General features: G+C 42.4%; 1 protein-coding gene across 3 annotated transcripts in view; it reads left to right on the top strand.

The window, feature by feature from the left end:
- Positions 1 to 21,851, top strand: part of ZNF385A (zinc finger protein 385A) — a 183,014-nt gene that overhangs the window by 58,923 nt on the left and 102,240 nt on the right. For 2 of the 3 annotated variants that reach the window (XM_081317638.1, XM_081317636.1), the window contains exon 2: positions 19,394 to 19,578. In XM_081317638.1, coding sequence (XP_081173764.1) covers positions 19,394 to 19,578 — 185 coding nt within the window. The remainder of the gene's footprint in view (positions 1 to 19,393; positions 19,579 to 21,851) is intronic. The other variant, XM_081317637.1, reaches the window with a different exon arrangement.

Raw genomic sequence — 21,851 nt, 5'->3', positions numbered from 1 at the left:
GAAAGTGCTATAGTGACTGTAAATTCAGGGTTTTTCTTAGTACAAAATCAATTGGAAATAAACCCTGATAGCCATTTTGACTTTTTAAAATATCTACATTGATTGGGATCTGAATTGGGATGTTTGACATAATAGGCAAATGAATTAAAACATTACACATTGTTCACTAGATATAATTAACTGTGAAATTTTAAACAATATTTTTTCAAGACCTTGCATTATTGTGGGTATTTATGTTTAGTAGAATGAACATCTCTGTTGAGGTATAGTTAATAATAGTAATTTGTTAAATTTATTTGCTGCCCAACACCCAGCAGTTCTGTATGGTTTACAAATGGTTAAAAACAAGTACAGTAACAATATAAGGAACACAGAACAAAAAAACAGATGTAGAGGTGTAAAGATGTAGATATACATACAGATTATACAAAGAGATATATAGGTATGAATGGAATTTGCCAAGTTCTTGCAGAGTCAGCCGGTAACTTCTTATACTGTATTTGTGTTTTATTGGTCTGGGGCCATAAGTAAACAAATAATTTTCCTCCGAATAGGACTTTTTGCTAGCTTTAATATTTAAAGAGAGAAATGGTGAATATTTTTCATCCCTAAATTTCTGCTTTAGTGTCCTTTCTCTGGGTTTTCAGATTCTCATAGGAGAAATTATAATGCCTTTTTAACATTCTCCGCACCCCTTGGTTTTTGTTTTCCTAGCTCACAGGTCTGCAACCCGCGGCTCCGGAGCCGCATGCGGCTCTTTCAGCCGTCTCCTGCGGCTCCCAGTCCTCTGCCATGTGCAGTCCCCCCCCAAAAAAGTGGGAGTAAAAAAGTTCAACCAATCAATTCAAATATGCAGGGTAGGTGCATATCTCGCCTTGGCTTCACTCTTCAGTCAAACCCTGTTCTGCGCATGTGCGCATGTGCACGCATGCGCACACATTTTTTGTGGCTCCCAGTTTTTCCTTTTGTGAGGGAACCGGTTCCGAGTGGCTCTTTCACTGTTTCAGGTTGCTGACCCCTGTCCTAGCTTTTCACTTCTTATGCTTTTTGTAGGTTAAGTGGGAGGGACAATAAGTGGAGTAAAAGCCTTGTGTTTGCTTTGAACATTCAGTTTTTTTGCTACTGATACATATTTCTTAAGTTTAATTATGTAGAGAGGGAGTTAATTTCAACTTTTGAAACTACCCAGTTTGGTATAGTATCTACGATTCTTTATTCCTTATTTTTTTCCCTTCTCTATGAATAAAATGGGGCAAGTGTCATATTAGTGGGAACAAAAAAGAGAGAGAGAAATAACAAGAACAGGGCCCAGAAGTGGAACTTTATAAATTTAGTAGCTAATTTAAAAAATAAGAGATATTGAACATCAGACTTTCTTGAAAGCTACTCTTTGTTCTTGCCTGTAAACCCAGATAGATGTTTCTCTTCATCAAAAGCCACTTTCCATCACTTTCTGCTTTCTTTATGTCCCAGAATTTGTATCTCTGTGAATAATGTTCTTCTAAATTGGTTTGAGTTGGTTTTCTTGTGCAGCAAAGCAGGGTAAATAACCTTTATGTAGTGATGCCATGTAGGTTGGTGGGAGATATTGTAAAAGTCAGAATTGGTACCAGTGGTTTAGCAAAAATAGTTCAAATGCTGACTCCATCGGGAGGAGGACACTGGTGTCTTTCTTCAGGTTTGACAAATGTCTTGAGCCTTTTAAATATTTAATTGTAAGCTGTCTGCAGCTTAAATTCAATTTTTGTGTGTGTGAATTTGAAAGCTGGGAAGTTGAGAGTCATTATCGGGAGCTTTAATTTTGAAACTGATCTCGTAACATGTCTATGGAGATTCTCAGTCATCCAAGTCATGGTTATCCCAAAAGTGCTTTTTCAAAAGGCAACTGGATTTTGTTTTTCCATGAAGATGTTTCGCTTCTCATCCAAGAAGCATCTTCAGCCTTCAGTTCTGACTGAAGAAGCTTCTTGGATGAGAAGCGAAACGTCTTCATGGAAAAACATAGTCCAGTTGCCTTTTGAAAAAAGCCCTTTTGGGGTGATCTCATAACAGTTTCTTAAAATTTGGGCAGTTTGCAAGAACAAGGAGAACATTCCTATGTCGATGGTTTTGAAATGGCTTTCTGGATTCAAGAACCAGGATCCTGGTGGGATATGATGGATTGTCTTAGCCAGCTTCAGCATCTAGGAAGGATTGGCATCTAGAAGCATCCTGGGATTGTACAATCATTAGAGGTTCCACCCAAACGATAAGATTATGCTGAAAATCACTAAAGCAAATGCTACTCTGTGTGGGTGTGAGGATGCCTTGAAGGGAGTTATCCTCATCAGATCCTGGGGTACTTCCAAACAAAAGTCATACAAACGTTCTCCCTCAGTTACAGTTAGAGTTTTCTTTTTATTAGTAGGCGGGAAGAAAGGGACTGTTGGGAACTCTCTGTTTGAAAATATTCCCACCAGTCCCATGAGTTGGTTACCTCAGGCAACAGGTCTGAGGATAAAAGATTGCAAGATTCTTTTCTGGAAGATGCCATGAGGCTTAATATTGATTTCCATTAGGCTTTGTGAAGTAATCTTTTATCTCTTCTGCATGTGAGTAGACAGGAAAGCCCTGTTTGGCATTCCAGCCTAACAGGTACCAAGAAGATGATTTAAACCAGTTCTGGTCCTGTAAGATGCAGAGAAATAAAAATGTCAGATAAAAAGGAGCGGGTTGCTGAAAGGGAGAACAGTATCCTCTTTCTAGCTTCAGATTTCTTAAAAACAAAATGCTAAAATTGCCTGGCAGTTTTCTAATTACAGAACCTTGTTGAAAAGTGGTCTGCTTTGCCTGACTGTACACAAACCCAAACACACGCATGCCCTGCTGTTGACACCCACACAGCATAGAGTGCCATCTTTTATTGATGTTCTGCTTGGCTTCGTTGAAAGGAAAACATGTTTGTAGTAACATAGGCAGATGGCCGGGTTTTTTTTTTCCCCTTCTGCTTTTGGTTGGCATGATGGATCAAATCTCAAACTCCCCCACTTTCATATCGAGGGAGATTCCTCTTGCAAAGCTTCTTGCCAAACCATTTGTGAGAGTGGGCGGCAGACTTCACTGTTCCGTTTTTACAGCTATGTTTCATTGGCATACTCTGTAGACGATCAGCCACCCGTGATTTGTTGGGAACATCTCTCTACATTTGCGAAATACTCAGAGGATTAATTTATACCGTGGTGACAAGACCACATACTGTATATCAATTCCAAAGTGATGTTGCAATACCCAGTCCATACTAGGAGAAAGACAAGATATGCTTGGCGAAATCATGAAATATGCTCAGGTTTTTTTCCCAGTGACTCCAGTGTGGCTTCCCAGTCTATTTTACAACTCTAGGATTTCTTAATCAGATCCCAGCTTGCTTAGGTTTTCAAGATCAGCTATGGTTATCTGGGGACTCCCGAAGAGCTGAGCAGCAAAATCTATCATGTGTGCACTGAATTTCTTTCAAAACAATGCTTGAAGTGCAATTTTAAGCATCTTTAATAGAGAATAATTTATAGGCAGGTTTTCAAAGTGAATCCAGAAAACTGGGCAGTTAGTTTCTATGCTTATGGCTATAGAAACTATAATGTGGGGTGCCTTAGTTTTTTAGAAACTGGATCTCCCCATCAGAGAGATCCGAACTGGAGATCTTGCTTATCTGGGACAGACAGAGGGAGATGCAACTATAGGGCATTCCTTCCTGCTACTTCACTTTTGACAGCCATGTTCTATATTTTATTTTATTTATTAAGTTTGTATAGCTGGAGAAAGAGCCTATGGAATTGGTGGGGGAGACATGAAGTGACCCTGCTATACATACACTCTTCTCACTACTTCAGAAAATTTGGCAGGATAGACAAGATCAGCTCTACCATTATTATCCTATCATTTTGATCGTCTGAATTCCAGATAAGATGGGACCATTGGGGGCTAAACTTTGGGGAAATCAGAATGTGAAGCAGAAAATTAAGGCTGAGCAGGAAGGTATGGCTCTGAAAACTGATCTTCATTTCTTAGTGATGCTCTTTGAAAAATAAAATGTTGGAAGCATTAGGCCTTTGGTCCCAAGGCTGATATGTTTGTGTATGTGTGGATGACTTGGAAACCTTGAAAGGTCTTGATCTCTCTCTCTCTCTCTCTCTGCTCTTCTAGCTCCCATTCTGGAATCTTGCCACCCTGCTGCTAGTTAAAAGTGGATGGTAAGCCACATTAAGTCCTCACACTACCCTAGTCCTCCCAAACAATTATGCCAGGGTCAGGCCAGGCGCGGCAAGGACACTGAGAGACTTGAGGGCAGCAGGTTTCTTGTGCTCACTTGGAAAAAAGAATTGAGAAGGGTAATCAGGTGTTCTTTTGAAGAGGTATGGTCCTGCTTTTTTTTAATCTGAATACAGACAATTACAAGGGGAGAAGTCTGGCTGGAAAGGCTGATTGACTCTGCTTCTGCCCCGTGAAGAACACACCAGAAGAGGCAGTCTTCAGATCCCTGTGGTTGGCTCCTTTCATTTTCTTTGATCATAGTTCTGTTCAGCTCAGATAAAGACCAGATGGGTATATGTGAAATAGGGGATGAAACTAGATTTATAGAGTGCTGGAACTTTTTATATTAATTTGAAAATGGCCACAGGGTAGGACTATTTTTGGACATAGGGAATGTTGAATCTCCCCAAATCTGGCTTTTAGCTTTTTTTTTTAACTACTCCATTGTTGCTAGTCATTTGGGGGTGTCATGGGGAGTTCCGGGGGGTGAGACATTCCCTCTGTCTCTTCACCCCCAGTTCCTGCAGGGAAGGCAGAAAGCCACTTTACCCATTAGCTTTGTAAGGACCCTAAATAGTGGCACCACGTCAGCCATGCAGCTGAAGTGAGAACAGTGGAGTGAGAATGTGAGGAGATGAGGGGGGTGGGGAGGAGAAAGATGTCACTTGTTAGCCATCAAATGCAGCAGCAGCAGCAGAACAAACGTGAGGGAGAAGATTTGGTGACATCTCTTCCCCTCGATCTCCCTCTTTCAGGTGGCTTTCAGACGAGTATTACAACTTGGGTGGACATCTAAATGACAGGTGTTATGTCAGTAGCTTTGTTGCAAAGAAGGTTCCTTTGAAGCGGGAAATTCTGGTGCAATTATTGGTTAATGTTGTAAAGGCGGGAAAACCCGGGCTAGGGATTGGATACAGTTCAAACAGCTCGAGTATATAAGCCGGAGTTACTTTGACAGTTGTCAGTTGACATATGTGTATTAATAAACCTTATTGCTGTTAACCCTCACTGAGTCATTCGTCTGTCTGGACCAAACAACTGGCGACGAAGGTGGGATAGGCGGCGGACTAGTGAAGGATCAGCGACTAACAGCCGCGCGTAAGGCGGTAAATTTAAAAAATTCACAGTCAACCGCAAGTGGTCGCGGCGGAATCAACAAACCTCCGAATGGTGCAAATTGGGTCTTTAAAAGAATTCGATCCAAACTACCCAGAGGACTGGGAAGAATATGTGGGACAGGTCGAAGGGTTCTTGCTCGTGAACGGCATAACCGACGACCGGAAAAAGGCGGCTGCCTCACTAACTATTTGCGGCACACCTGTGTACCGGGTTGCCGTGGGACTGTGTCAACCATTGCCGGTATCAAGCGTTCCGTATGCCGACTTACTGGCCAAATTAAAGGTACATTTTACGCCAAGAAGATCAGAACTCTTCTGGCGGCGCATTTTCGAAAAACGAAATCAGAGACCGGGCGAGTCAATAACAAAATTCGTTGCTGCAGTCAGAGAAGCAGCGGTACGTTGTAAATATGACAACTTAGAAATAAGGATCCGGGACAGAGTGGTGCTGGGCTTGCGAGACGAGCAGTTACAAAATAGAATTATCGCTAAGCCCACCGGCGACTTGCAAGAAGTCCTCGACGAACTTTTAACATATGAATCCACTGGGTATCGCGACCCCCCCCCCGCAATAGCATGGCTGCTTCTGCCGAAATAAACCAAGAAAGCCTTGTGGACTGCGGGGAGGTGGACCAACAATGGGAAGCCGACATAGCCGAAGTCACCAGACGGTTTGGAAAAATGGCGGCAAAACCATCCCGCAGCGAAGGACCAGAACCGAGTCGCCGATTCCAAACAACAACACCACAACGACAACCAACAACACCGCAACGACAACCGAGAGAAATTCCTGCAAGACAGCGCGACAGCGACAACCGATGTGGAAGCTGCGGGGGCAACCATCCCCGAGCAACATGCAGATTCCGCTCTGCTAGATGCAGATTGTGCGGAAAGACCGGCCACATTCAAGCCATTTGCAGGGGTCGTGCACGCGACAATCGTCTACACGAAATCGACGTTTGGCCCGAAGGTAAGGTAACCCCTCACTATAGTGGCAAGGAGACCCCTAGACCTTGGGCACAATACCCCAACCGCGGGGAGGTGGCGCGAGTCAATCACATAGGGAAGAGAAAAATAAACCATATTTTGGGATCAAAATTAAAAATTTTAGTCCAGTTGCAAGGAATTCCTTGCAAAATGGAAATTGATTCTGGGGCCTCAGTGTCCATAATTTCTAGTGAGACCCTTAAACAGATTGAACTTAAAAGTGGTCGCAAAGTTCCACTTAGTTCAACCAAAATTCAATTGGCGGATTTCCAAAAAACCCCAATAAAAATTAAGGGAAAAGTTACCCTTAAAGTTAAATATAAGGGGTTTAATGGATTCCTAGATTTAATAGTCACAGAAGGCCATAGAACTAGTTTAATAGGCCTTAACTGGTTCCCTGCCCTGGGAATTTGGGTCGGGGGAATTAACACCGTTATTAATAATAATAAAACCCTCAAAAATGTCTGCGATGAATTCGCAGACGTATTTGATGGTTCCTTGGGTAAATATAAAGGGCCTCCTATTAATTTTAATTTAGACCCAGCAGTTAAACCCATCAGGCTTAAGGCCCGTCGGGTGCCTTTTGCCCTTAAGCAAAAAATCGAGGCCGAGCTCGATAAGCTTGTAGGCCAAGGCGTTTTAGAACCGGTCGAGGGTGGCTTGTGGGAGACGCCAATCGTCACACCCCTTAAACCTAATGGGGATGTGAGGATTTGCGCTGACTACAAGGCCACCCTGAACCTCGGAATGAAAAAACATGCTTACCCGGTCCCGACGGTGAAGCAGGTCCTCGCCACGATACAGGACGGCGCCATATTTGCCAAGTTAGACTTGGCGCAGGCGTATTTGCAACTTACTGTTTCCAGGGAGGCTGCTGAAGCTCAAACTATTGTTACCCACAAGGGGGCGTTCCAAGTCCACAGACTGCAATTCGGTATTGCAGCAGCTCCAGGCATCTTCCAGGAGGTGATGGAGAGGACCTTAAAGGGCATACCTGGTGTATGCCCTTACTTTGATGATGTTCTAATAGCTGGAAGAAATGAAGAAATTTTAGCTGAGCGTCTGGAACAGGTATTGGGAAGATTTAGGGAGGCTGGACTTAAATTAAAAAGGGAAAAATGCTGTATAGGAGTTAAATCCACAGAATTTTTAGGATTTAGGATTGATAAGAATGGAATTCACCCTACAGCTGATAAAATTAAGGCAATTAAATTGGCACCAGAACCAAAAAACAAGGCTGAATTACAAGCCTTTTTAGGATTAGTCAATTTCTATCATACATTCTTGCCACATAAAGCTGCCATCGCGGAACCATTACATAGACTATTAGATAGAAAAACCCCATGGCAGTGGCAAGAAAAACATAAAGTCAGTTTTCAAACTTTAAAAGATATCCTATCAAGCCAATCCACAGTTACTCATTTTATTGAGAACAAACCGATCTATTTAGCTTGTGATGCTTCACCTTATGGTGTGGGGGCTGTTATCAGCCACATGGATAGTCAGGGCATTCAAAAGCCAATTGCATACTATTCCAGGACGCTTACTAAAGCCGAACGGAATTATGCACAAATTGATAGAGAAGCATTAGCTATTGTGGCAGGAGTAAAAAAGTTCCATGATTACCTTTATGGTAGGAACTTTACCATACTCACTGACCACAAACCATTATTGGGACTGTTTACCACTGATAAGCAGACACCCCAAATAATGTCTCCCAGAATGCTGAGGTGGTCAATTTTCCTCTCAGCATATTCATTTTCACTACAACATAGACCTGGTAAGGAAATGGGCCATGCAGATGCCCTTAGTAGACTGCCTTTATCCAACACAGAGGAGGACCCTGCCCCAGTAGGACAAATTATGTCATTACAGGAAATTCCTGAATGCCCCTTAACAGCTAGAGAAATAGCTGAGGCTACTAAAAAAGACCATATTCTCAAGAGGATTATGACCTGGGTTCTAGGGGGTTGGCCTAGCACTAACCCTGATTCCAAGTACATCCCATATTTTAGAAGGAAGAATGAACTATCATCCCATTTGGGATGTATATTGTGGGGTAACCGTGTTGTTATTCCTGAACTTCACAGAAATACAGTTTTATCTGAATTACATGAAGGTCACCCCGGAATTGTGCGAATGAAGGCATTAGCCAGAAGTCATTTGTGGTGGCCGGGGCTTGATAAAGATATTGAAGAATGCGTTTCAGGGTGTTATCTGTGTCAGCGATCTAGACCAGAGCTGGCACACGCACACACACATAAGTGGGAATTGGCCAGGAATCCTTGGTCTAGGATTCACATTGATTTTGCTGGGCCGTTTCAAGGCCTAACCTTCCTAGTTGTGGTGGACAGTTTCTCTCGGTGGCTGGAGGTAGTGCCTGTTAATTCAATGTCATCTGGTAGAACAATACAGGTTTTAAGGGGCCTCTTTGCCACTCATGGGTTACCTGATGTGATTGTATCGGATAATGGGCCACAATTCACCTCTGCTGAATTTCAGGATTTCCTCAGGGCCAACTCGATTAGACATGCAACATCAGCACCTTTCCACCCGTCCACCAATGGCTTGGCTGAACGCAACGTGAGAACCACCAAAGACGCCTTGAAGCGAATCATCCGTGGCGACTGGCACCAAAGACCTGCAGACTTTTTGCTGACTCAACACACAACCCCTTGCACGGCTACCGGGAAAAGCCCTGCGGAAATGAGGTGGGGCAAACGGCTAACCACTAAACTGGACAGGTTACATCCTGACAAACTACCCTCAAGTGCTGAACCTGACATCCCAAACAGGTCCTTCAACATTGGAGACTTAGTCTGGGCCAGGAACTATGGACAGGGGGACAAATGGGTTCCTGGGGTAGTCACTGACATATTGGGGCCGTTGTCTTACACCATTGAGGGGGAAGGGAATAGAGTAAGTAAAAGACATATTGATCAATTAAGGAAGAGGGTTGCCGGAAGTATGCCAGTTGATGGGGGTCAAAACGTACACGGGGGTGATACTGCATCTTGGCTTAATCAAAACAATTTGCCTGCTAGCGGAGAAGCGGAAACTCAAACCAGTGTGGCTGCAGCTAACCCACAACATTGTCAAATTGATTGGGAGTTGTCCCCTATGAACAGACCAACAGTACCTGAGCAACAACAACAAACACAACAGCAATCACAATCAGTCAGTAGTGAAGTTTCAGAGCCTGTAATTCAAAATTCCAGACCCATAAATATCAGCCAGCCAATCAGACAGTCAGTTAACAATGACTTAAGTAGCCAACCCAATAGATACCCATCTAGGGTCCATAGGCCACCCAAATACTTGAGAGATTACGTCAACAAATAACATCAACTGGGGGGGAAGGGGTGTTATGTCAGTAGCTTTGTTGCAAAGAAGGTTCCTTTGAAGCGGGAGATTCTGGTGCAATTATTGGTTAATGTTGTAAAGGCGGGAAAACCCGGGCTAGGGATTGGATACAGTTCAAACAGCTCGAGTATATAAGCCGGAGTTACTTTGACAGTTGTCAGTTGACATATGTGTATTAATAAACCTTATTGCTGTTAACCCTCACTGAGTCATTCGTCTGTCTGGACCAAACAACAGGCTTGTCCATTCTCAGCCCTTTTTGTTGTTGTTGTTGTTGTTGTTTTAAAAAAAATCCTTGTTCATTCTAATGTCTTTTAATGCACAGTCAGAATGACTAGAACATCACCATTCTCCAAAGGGATAGTTATTTCATGGCAATTTTGTGGGGTTTATGTTATATTTTAATGCTGGCCAAGGACCAAAGTAAAGATTGATTTTATCTGCCATCCTCTTTAATTTTGTTGGTATTGTGGGGAGGCAGCTTCAGTTGTAGTAACACTCATCATTCTTCCCCCTTGTACTTTTCTTCATTTATTCCCCCAAAGGCATACAAATATTTCTATATACCTATCTACCACTTCTGTACACATTTTTACATAGGAATTTCTATTGACTGGGTGTCCTCTGAGGAGAATTGTGATAGATATTTAGATCATAATAAGCCAAACACGACTTCATTACAAAGAAACAAGTATGAGTAACTGACAATGTACAATTAGACATAGAAATGTCAATAAGAATGAATTATAAAAAAATGAGGAAATATGAAGACTTTGAAATAAGGATTCAATGAATGTGGAAAAAGAGAGTAGCTGTGATGCCAATAACGGCTAATACGTTAGGGTGTCATAACAAAATTCTGAAAAGCACTTTGACACAACAGAAATAGACAGAATCTCAACATATTAATGACAAAAAATTGCACATATATATTATAATGGTATCCTGAGCTATCCTAGATCTTTAGGAAGGATCTGATTGTCAAAATTCAGTCAGAACTATCTGGTGGACCAATAACATCATTAATAGTAATAATAGCACAGATCTTCCAATGAGCTCCTATGATAAACTAATGTCCCTGTAGAATAGAGATACACATTGCAGTTAAAAATGGCATTCAAATATAGGTTTTGGGCTGCTAGAAGCCCTCCAGAGTAAGGAGAAATTGCAAGATTACCCATATGTACTCCAGACAGCTGTTCCTTTATGACCAGATAGCAAGAACGGCATTTTTGCAGCTGGCTTGCAATCAACTGGGAGTTGTGGGATTAAATCATGCTTATAGACACTAATGTCATCTGTATAGACTCTAAGTTTGACTCTTTTCTTACTTTGGATTTAATTTTGTTGTTTTTAAAGATTGAGAAGCTTTAGACTGGGAAATTTTATTGAAATCATTGGATGAACTGTTAAAAAAAGTTTAACTACAACTTTAAAGATTTGTAATAAACATTGTGAGGGGGAAGAATATATAGCAAAAGGATGGTTAATGTTGGTTTTTAGAAAGTTTTAAATGTATTAAGGGTGCAGGTGGATTTAAGACTTAGTTAATTGAAAGGATACTTTCTTGTAGGAAATGTTTATATTTTAAAATAACTGATAAGATGACTTTGAAGATTGGACACTAGAGGACCACATGGCTACTTTAAAGGAGGTTTTGATAAATGGGCACTGGAAGTTTTAAACTGATTTACCTTTAAAAAGAATCAGAAGAGGATCACTGAGTGAAGAGATAACGAGACCCTGAGAAAGCAGATGTTACAACTTTTTTTGATGAATCCAAAAATATTGGGGAGAAAGAAGTAAAAAAAATGGTTTATTTGATCAAGGCTAAAATAATGGGGTGCTATTTCTAATAATATTCTTTTTTTTTAAACGGGGTGGCTGATGACGTCTTAAGGATTTTGTTTACTTGAAGAGAGAAAATGAGGGGATCTGTTTAAATAGAAATGTAGATATAAATATAAAAGGATGGATTCGAATTGGGTTTACTAGATACAGTTTGTAATAGTTACAGTATGTTGTTATTTCTCATAATCCTTAATAGACGTTTGCTGATTAATATGAAGGAATGAGGTTTTAGAGATAGATTTTTAGAGAATGGAATGAATTATGAGGCTGAAAAGATATTTGGTTTTACTTTAAGAAATAATGATAAGCTGTTAATGTTGATTTGACTTGCTGGGGATGAAGAGTGAGTTTTGTTTTTCTCCTTTTTCTTTCCCTTTTTTCTTTTTAAATTTTTCTGCTCTTTAAAATTATTTTAAAGAATTATTCTATGTAGACAGTATTAGTCTTATTATCTGTATTAATTTCAGTAAAATTATTAGAAAAAAAATCATCATAATAATAATGCTTCCAGGCTGTAGTTTTAAAACTTTAGAAGAATGGGTTTTCTGTGGATATAGAAAGAGGAGTTTTTCTTACAACGTTGCTCAAACTTTTGTGTCCTTGAATTCTGAGGAATGCACCACTGATGGTGAGGTTGAGGAAGGAAGGAAGGTCCATGAGGCAGCCCTGCCCTGCAAGCAGATTATGCCTTAGCCATTGCTCTCTCAGGACAATTCTTTCATGTATTAATCTGCCTTAACTGACCTCAGTAATCCTATTATTAAAGGTTTTGTTCCAAATGCCAGCCTTTTCATCTGCAGAACACTGGAGTGTTAATATCACAATAGGAGAACGACTAAGCAAAACATCCTCAATATTTGGAGTGCCTGATGGTAGCGGTGATGTGCGGGGGCGGGTGAGGCATGTGAAATGCATGTGTGCACGGTCTCAGTTACCACTTTGGTTGCTGGAAGGTGTGGTAGAATGGAATAAGAACCTAGAGTGGGCAGGACAGGTCTGTAGAAATTGGCTTGTCCTCTCATAATCTGCCCACTGATCTAGAAGGGAGAGAAGTTGTTGTACAAGTGGCAGCAACAGCATGATAAGAATAGCAGGAAAAGCAACAACAGGGTGGTTGCAAGGAGGCTCACATCTAGGCACAATTGAAATATTTTCTGTGAACTCTCTGGCTCAGTTTCTCAAAAGCCCCGGTGATGTAAATCAGATGCTTTGTTTTTAGTAGCAGAAAAACTGTGGCGGCACAATGGTTAGAATGCAGTATTGCAAGCTGAGTCTGCCAGCAGCCAGCAGTTCCATGCCGATCGGCTGAAGGTTGACTCAGCCTTTCCATCCTTCTGAGGTCAGTAAAATGAGGACCCAGATTGTTTGGGGCAATAGGCTGACTCTGTAAACTGCTTAGAGAGGGCTTTGCACTATGAAGCGGTATATAAGTCTAAGTGCTATTGCAAGTCAGAATAGCACAAGGATATGTGTGTCTTCTTAGGGAAGGTGGTGCAGGGGAAGTAGGACCTGATCTCCCAGATTGTCAACTTGTTGTCAACTTATGGCTATTCTGTTATGTAGAGTTTTCAGGTTGGCTTGTGATCAAAAATCTTGAAAAACCCTGCTAATGATCCAGATCAGGGATACCAATACAGCAGGGGCCTTGAAACTTGGCCCTTTTATGACTTGTGGACTTCAATTCCCAGAATTCCTCAGCCAGCGTGCCTGGCTGAGGAATTCTGGGAGTCGAAGTCCACAAGTCATAAAAGGACCAAGTTTCAAGACCCCTGCAGTACAGCTTACAAAAGTCTGCATGATCACAGGAGAAGACCAGCAGAGATATAAAGAAATAGCTAACTTTCCCAATATTCGTTTTTCACCTGCATTATTGCAGCTTAGATCTGGTGGTCCTGTTTGGAATTCCAAATACAGTTCTCCCACCTAGAACTACTGTAGCTCCTTTGGTGGAATCCTCATGAGAACTATCAGCTTGCGGCTAACTTTGAACAGGAATGGGGAAGTGCTGAAGAACTTTGTTATCCTTTCTGCAGATTTTGAATGGATCCAGCTTTCCAACTGGTTCGGCATAGCAACTATTGAATCAGGCAATCCGTACCGTGCAGTGTTCTTGCCCTGTTTCTAGAACTTTGTGCCTAAAATTAGGGAGCCTGCTACAATGTCTTGGCAGCAGCAGAAAAGCACAAAATGGCACGTGTTTCTGCTTTTTTTTAAATGCTCCTTAATCAGGGGCAGCTAAATTATTTTGCTTTCCAAGGTGGAGAGCAAAAGCATCACCTACTCTGCTCAGAGTACATTATTTTGGCATCTTGGCCAGAATGCTCTCACAAACAGCAGTCCCCTTTTCTGATAGCAAAGACACCGTCGTCATCATCATCAACCGCAGCAGGAGCAATAACAATTTTCTGTGTTTCCATGGCTCCTCTGAGGCTGCCACCTTGCTCTCCCCAGTAATAGAGGCAGCTCTATCTCACACCTGTAGTGACTTGCAGCAATTTCACCTAATGAATAGCAGCGGAGGCAGGGGAGGAAGAGAAGGGGAAGGGGCCAATTCTCAGAAGGCAGCTAAGACTGGGGAAAGAGACAGCAATGGACTGAGAGTGATTGAGTGATTGGCAGTGCTTGAAAGGAGAGATTCAGCGTAGTCAAGAACCTCAAAAAGCAGTTTCCTAATCTTGGTAACTTTTAGCCAGGTGGACTTCAACTCCCAGAATTGGCTGTCTGGGGAATTCTGGGAGTTGAAGTCCACTATCTTAAAGGTGTAAAGTTGGGAAACACTGCCGAAGAACATGACTTCTCTTTGCCAACTGCACAATGTTGACGATGGCGCTAATCTGCATGTGATATATCAACCAACCAACAGAAGTTATCCTTTTAATCGAGAACCCCGCCTGGCTTGTCATCGATATATTTTATGCATGTAAATAAATGTGTCTTTGTAACAGCCTCTGCAAGGTCCCTTCTTCATGAGATTCGCAAAAGAAGAGTTCACAGTTCAAGGGTGCTGTAACCGTGTGATGTTTAGCCAGCATTCTTCAGTCGAAATATTTTAGTGGGTTAGGCGCAGTGTCTTGGACAAAGGAATTCTCTGTAATGCTTTCACTGTACACAATGAAGGTGTTTCTTTCTGGCACTTGGAGGCCTCCCCACCCCTTCACCTCACCTTTCTTTTGTTTTTCAGTACCCTACCCTCTTTTTTTCCTTACCACTTTGCTATTCAGCAAGCTTTTTATGGAAGAGACAGAGGTGGGTCCTTGCGTGCACACTAAAAACCACATTGTCCACATCCACATCATGATGATAGCAAGGGTTTACCTGATGCGAACAAAACACTTGAATCTTTGGTATTTTCTGCCACTGCTTCGGTTTCAACTACTTTATGCATCAATATTTCTTAACAGTTTTGTGGACACCAATCTAGGACTGATATTTATTTCTTTTTAAACTTCAGCTACCAACTTGGCAGTCTACATCCTGACTCCAGAAAGACTAAATTCTGTAGCTGAATAAATTAAGCCATGGAAATACCTCTATCCTACCCTGCATAATTAAGTTTATTTTAATTGTCTGATCATCTAAGACAGACATGTCAAACACAAGGCCCGGGGCCCGGATCTGGCCCGTGAAGTGGTTTCATGTGGCCTGCGAAGCCATCCTGAAAACAGTGAGGGAACGGCCCCCACTGCCATGGCCCTGGCCCAGAGACCCTCCTTCTGCCAGAGACCCTCAGATCTGTCCCACTCCTGCCCAGGCCCCCATAGGCACCCTTGATGCGAATGATGTAGAGCTGGCCACGCCCACCCAGTAAGCCATACGCACTCTAGCCACGCCCACCCAGTAGGCCACACCCACCCAGGCCATACCCACCCGGCCCCCTGAGGACAACCGCAATGCTGATGCGGCCCTCAATGAAATTGAGTTTGACACCCCTTATCTAAGAGAAAAAGATCGGGGCAGGCATATAAATGTAATAAAAATAAAATAAATAAATAAATAAATTAAGGACTAGTTCCTTATTACAAGCAAACCAGATGTCTGCTTCCTAGATTTATTCCTACATTGAAAATCATTATAATAAGAGAGACTTAACTTTTGAATAAATATATGTAGTGTACTCCTCATACTGTCAAGTATATAATGGCAACCATTAAGAGCTAGTAATTGGCTTTTTAAGGAGCTGAAAAGTTCTTCCTCTCCATTCTTCAGTTTAACATTCTTGTCAATTTCACCTCTGAGATGAACCTGCTTTCCCCATTTAGCTGTGGAGAATGGGAGAAAGGGCACACCGGTTTCACCGCCATCTTTTTGCAGTCTTTTCCTTGGGAGCCACCAAAAATAGTTACTTAAGGCAAACAAAGAGAGAAAGAATACCCCTTTTCCAGAAGTTGCTTGAAAACACCACCCACAGCTACCGCGCATTATACTGAATTCTCCCGAGTTCACCAGAGGAAATGAGGGGCACACCATGTGCTACAGGAAATAGGCCTTTTCGCTGGCATAAAATGCTGTGATAGAGATCTATGGCTACCCTACTTTTTTCTTGATAGAAGAACATTTCACTCCTTTTCTGGTTTGGGGAGTTTTGTTTGAAGAAAAACTGCACTTGTGGAGCACCAACCATTGGAAGATGTGTGTGGGCATGCTCTTTTTGAGTGCAAATTGTACTCTGCAGAAGGGACTACTAATTTAGATTCTTATTTAAAAACTAAAAAACACTGTGGAATGGGACAACTCATCTCAGCCAACTCACCGTGGCCATCTCGCCACAGTCAGCTTACCATGGCCGAGTAGCCGTGGCCAATTTGCCACAGGGCAACTCTCCACAGGACAATTCAATAATTCAGTATAAATTTGTCATTCATCATATATTATCATTCACATTTCATTCTGTCCCTCCTTTGGCATCCTTCTTTTAATGATTCTATTCCACCTTGTCCCACGGCACGTTATCCCATGGTGAGTTGGCCGTGGTGAGTTGGCTCTGGCAACTTAGTTGTGACGAGTTGCCCTAGAACCCAAAACACTGGGGCATTTAGGAGAAACTATTTTATTTTTTGCAGGGAACAAACCTGCATATCACTTGTAAGACTGCATTTTTTTTTATCAAAGGCCGTTTCAAAGAGGACGGAATGCTTAGACCAGATTGGGGTTAACTGTAGGGGTTAACGACTTACTATGAAAACCCGTCCTATTGCTTTCTTTATATCTACTTGTATATTTGTATTAGTTTTAATACTTTTGATATGGTCAAATGACTAAATGAAGTTCTGTTCTATTATTCTGTTCAACAGAATAAATATGGGACTAAAAAGTTTCATCTAGCATTTGAATAAGTATTGATGTGATATTTATATTGCTTGTAGTTATTTTATAAGAGTTAAAGTGCGATAGATTTAATAGCTTATTGTTGTTTGCATAAGGTAGATTATGATTGTTTGTATTTTTATACCCTGTATTTAGCTCTGGGAAGTCGGGGAAGGGGGAGGGGGAAGGGAGGGAGGTGCTGGGGAGGGTTGGGGAGAGGGGAGGGGGTTGGGAGGGGTTTTGTTTTGTTAAAAAAATGTAAAACTTTTCAAAAAAACAAAACAGACAGCTTTCTCCAAAGCTGACTTACCTATGTAATGGTAAGGGTTTGGTGATGCAACTTTCAGGCAATTTTGGCTGCTGGGATCAAAGCAGGCACCCACAAAATCAGAATCACAAGGCTAGTTTTAAGCGGTGTCTGCATAGAGCCTCATCAGTCACAGTTTGACATGATAAGGGCTATGCTCAGAAACCCAGGTGTAATTAAGGCACACAGTGCATATCTGGAAGCCTGAGGGTGCCGTTCTCCTGTTTATTCTTCTCCCAGTAGGTTGCCATTTATGCGTGTGTACAGTTATTTCTTTCCTGTGGGATTTGCTCACTGATGTATGTACATTTTCGTAATAACTTACAATTCTCACTATTTCGCCTATTGGCTTACGTGTCATGGTTCCGACAAATGGAACTCTTCAAAAGAACTTTGAGGCATTGTTCACCTTGAAGAATCTTTATTCAAGTAGCATAGCATCGGCATTAAAGTAATTGAAGCCAAAAACTGAATTCCCCTCCCCTGAGCACATAGCATCAAAGCACAATTCCCTCCTCCAATTAATAGCCATAAATCACATTCCCCAATTAGTTTGAAGTGTGGGCTTCCCTTCCAGTTCACCAGCCCGCCAATTCTTTATCATCTCTTATTTCAACCACCTTGGTTCTCATGCTAGGTTCAGTGTTGTTATGTCTAGCTGGACTCTCATGCACATTCCCCCTTCCCCAGCATCATCTAACTCTAAAAGCGAAAAGAAGAAAATGGCTTTGTCTCCAACTGTTGTCAAAGCAAAAACATCCAATGTTAGCACTGTTGACCTCACGTATATAATAACTAAGGTGGTGGTATCAGTAGTAATGGTTGATCCTTGAGCTTGATCACATGCAGTTTGTATTCAGAAATAGAATTCCGATCCTTGTTGAACCCTAAAGCTGTTCTGATCCAGCCTACGACCGGCCCTGTTTGTGTGTCAGGGACAACCCTTTTTTCCTTTTTATGGTCAATAGGCTGGGAAAACCCAATCCAAATTTATTTACAGTTCAAACAAAAAAGCAACAGAATATTTCCTTCAATAAGTGAATCAAAATATCAAAAAAGAGTCAACAAACGAGTTAAACAGAAGTATCAAGAACAGACCAGGATTCTCTTAGAATGTCTCCAAGCAGTTGCCTTCAGCAACCAGCCCCGCCCACACCTTTCCCTTTTATTATCAGTCCCAAGGTGTGGTTTCTCACTTCCTTCTCCTCCTCTCACTGAGTTGCCTCATTGATTTTCTCTGCTCTGCTCTGCTGGATTGCCTTCTGCTTCTAGCGTCTCTGAACAGATTCAGCTGTGACTCTTCTGAGTCCCACACCTTGTACTCACACACCTGAGCCTCATGAGGAACATGAGTGGAGGGGCCAGGCTGAGAGTCCTGCAGTGCATCAGAGCCTTCCTCTGACACCAAAGCCTCTCCAAACCCCTCCTCCTCCTCCACAGATTCATTGGACTCAGCTGCTGGGAGCACAGGCTGACACTGAATCACAATAAAAGCCCAGTCATATCAGTTGCTGTCTTTAGAGTGAAGCTTCATTGAAGTTTTTGTGAAAGTAAATGGACTATCTCTTCTGGTCACTGAGACGAAAGAAGAGAAGTAGCAAACCCACTTGCTTTCTCCAACTGGGTGCTCCATCATGGACTGAAAATTTCCGCTGCTATTCAGACACACTGGCCTTTCTGCGCCAGTTCATAGGGACTAGCAAGACATTTAAATCCTATGCAGTTAATTAAATTAATACGGTGCCATTTAAAAACTGGTGACTTCAAAACCCACTGCCCATTTATTCAGTTAAATGCTACTAAGTTCAGTTTGATAATTTAAACAAGTGTTTAATATAAATTAGCCAAACAAATAAAACAAGCTATGCGATTGTGCGCATGGAACGATGGACAAACCAACTCCCCAAATTGATCATAATATTGAGTTCAGGTTTCAGAACCTGGTTTGCTAACTGCAGATCTGAAATGTTGAGGACCTGGGAGGGAGTTTGGAAGGGTCAGTTTGAAAAGTTTATTACTATAGGCAATTATTCCATCATGTTGCAGCTGGATAACAACTTGAATTTGTGTTCAACCCCGAATGCTGATCTCTTTGTCCTTTGCACCTCACCTGCCTTCCAAACCCCTCTGTTGGAGGACAACCTGCTTATGTTTCTCCTTGTCTCTCCTTGCCTAGGCAGCTTGAGCCGGGCAGGCCCAATTCCTGCAATCCTGCGCCCACCGCCGGCCATGATGCAGCCACCTCTGGATCTCAAGCCCTTCCTCTCGTTCCCCGTGGAGGCGCAGCCAGCCGTGGGTCTCTTTCCAGGTTTCAACACGGTAAGGCCGTGGCTGCTTCTGTCCCAGGAGGTGCAGGCTCGGGTAGGACTGTTTGTATAACCCCTCCCACTCTTCTCCTTCTCTTCCTCTGTCCCCACCAGGTGATCTGGATACCGGGCCCCTGGGAACGCTAGGGGAGGCACCCAGAGTCTGTCATCTGGGGGCGGCTTGGTGTTCAAAGAGCTTCCTTAGCCCCGCTCTTGAGTGTTGGTTCCTGATTCATTTGCCTTTCTTAAGCTGGTGCCTCCAGCTGTACTTGCAAGGAATCATAGGAGTTGCAGTCTGCTTCCTACCCATCTAGGGAAACCCTCATTTAGGGGCTTCATGACTTGTTCCTGTCAGCTGACTCACGGATGCTTCACCCATTTTACCAGGATAGCAACTGCTTTATGAAAGTATTGTACCTGCGTTCTAGCACAGATTGTCCTCTCTGCTCTAGAAGGTTGAGATTTTCCCCACTTAGGTCAGAGATGGGCTATGAATAACCCTCAAAATTTGCATTGCAACTCACATCACCCTCCCCTATCGGGTGAGCTAGTTAGGTCTGTGTGAAATTGGCATTTAGAAATATCTGAAGGGGTTCTCCAGCCTCATTTAGAGCTTATTGGCTCTTCAGACCCTGGTGGAGGATGCAATCTTGCTTGCCACACCAGGAAGGAATGACTAGCTGGTGGACAAAAAAAAGTTGGTGGGAAATGTTGGAAAGCTCGAAGCAAGCTCAGCATATGCAGGTTTTTGGAGACTGGCCTCTGATGTCTTCAGCCCATACATGTTGACAGCCACTTATCCTATAATCAGTCCGTGAGTGCTTCTGAATCACTACAGCATTAGAACCAGGAAGACATAGCTAGAATTTGCTATCACATAGAGAGGTTTGATTGCATAAGAATATTAGTGATTCCATGCTCGTATCTCTGGAGGAAAAAAGTCAGGGTTTGAGATTTGAGGTGTGATAAGTCTAGTCAGCCAAACACTACCCAGAAGTGCTGGAGTATGGTTCCCATCAACCTGGCCAACACACTAATTGGGCTAAGTGAGGTGATGGAACTTGTAGTCCAAAGTCACCAGTTGGAGAGCACTTGTTTGATTTATTTGGCTGTGTTGGAGTGCCCTCTGCTGGTGAGAGTAAGAAACTTGTTGGCACTGTGTGATTGCACAAAAATGCAAATAATCCTCTTTGGTGACATGGAGCCTCTCACTTCTACTTAACCATGGAACAAAATGTGTCCTTAGCAGCCTCTATTTTCTGCCAGGTCCACATGACGTTTTCTTCGCCTTGTCCTAACCCACAGAAGGGGCTATGTAGTGTTTTCCGCCTTATTCTGATATTGTCCTAACAGCAGCCCAAAACTGAATGAATCTGTTAGATCCGGTAGCCTCTTAGTTTGGTGGGAAGTCAGCTGATTGACAGCAACTTGAAACGAAGGTAAAGGGGGCAGCATAGGAACTGACAATGGGGACAGCGCATTTTTTTGTGAATAAAGCTTCCACCATTCTCAAGGAGGTAGAAAGTACTTGGCCAACATTTCAGCCCAGGAATAATTTAATTTTAGACTGGACTCCAATTCAAGTGAGGAAAAAGATAAATAGAAACGCTTGGAGCTCTGCAAGTTGTAGTGCATTTATGAATTAGGTGCTGACCTAATAGATTACACCCGACATTTTAGTCCTAGGATAGTAACAGGGGGCGGGATTAATCTGCCCCGATACTCTCCACATTCAGAGTTGACACAGTGCTGTTCAGCCATACTCTTTGGGAAGCGAGTGGTCCATTCAGGAGTACAACAACTTCATGTGAGGTAAATAGGTATAAGAGAAGGCCTATTACCATGGATCACTTTTCCAAGACTTACTTGTTGAGCTTTGTAGCTGCGTGGGTTTGAACAGAGATCTTGCATCTCAAAACCGATCCCTTTTTTTAAAAAAAATATCGTATTTTAAATAAATGCACAAATTGCCGTGGCCACCTTATTACTCCAGAGATAGATAGATAGATAGATAGATAGATAGATAGATAGATAGATAGATGATAGATAGATAGATAGATAGATAGATAGATAGATAGATAGATAGATAGATAGATAGATAGATAGATAGATAGATAGATAGATAGATAGGCAGGCAGGCAGGCAGGCAGGCAGGCAGGCAGGCAGGCAGGCAGGCAGACAGACAGACAGACAGACAGACAGACAATAGTTTCTTTAATTTGTGACCTTCAAAAGTATGATGTTGGGCCATGATGGGTGATGTCAGTGGGAGGGGGGGCCTAGCTGGAAAGCCTTTTCTAAAATATCTCTCATACCTGCTTCCCCCCC

Source organism: Vipera berus (assembly GCF_964194415.1).
Source record: "Vipera berus genome assembly, chromosome: 2".
Lineage (NCBI taxonomy): Eukaryota > Metazoa > Chordata > Lepidosauria > Squamata > Viperidae > Vipera > Vipera berus.
Note: the sequence above shows the minus strand (reverse complement) of the source record. Positions and strands in the feature narration are given on the sequence as shown.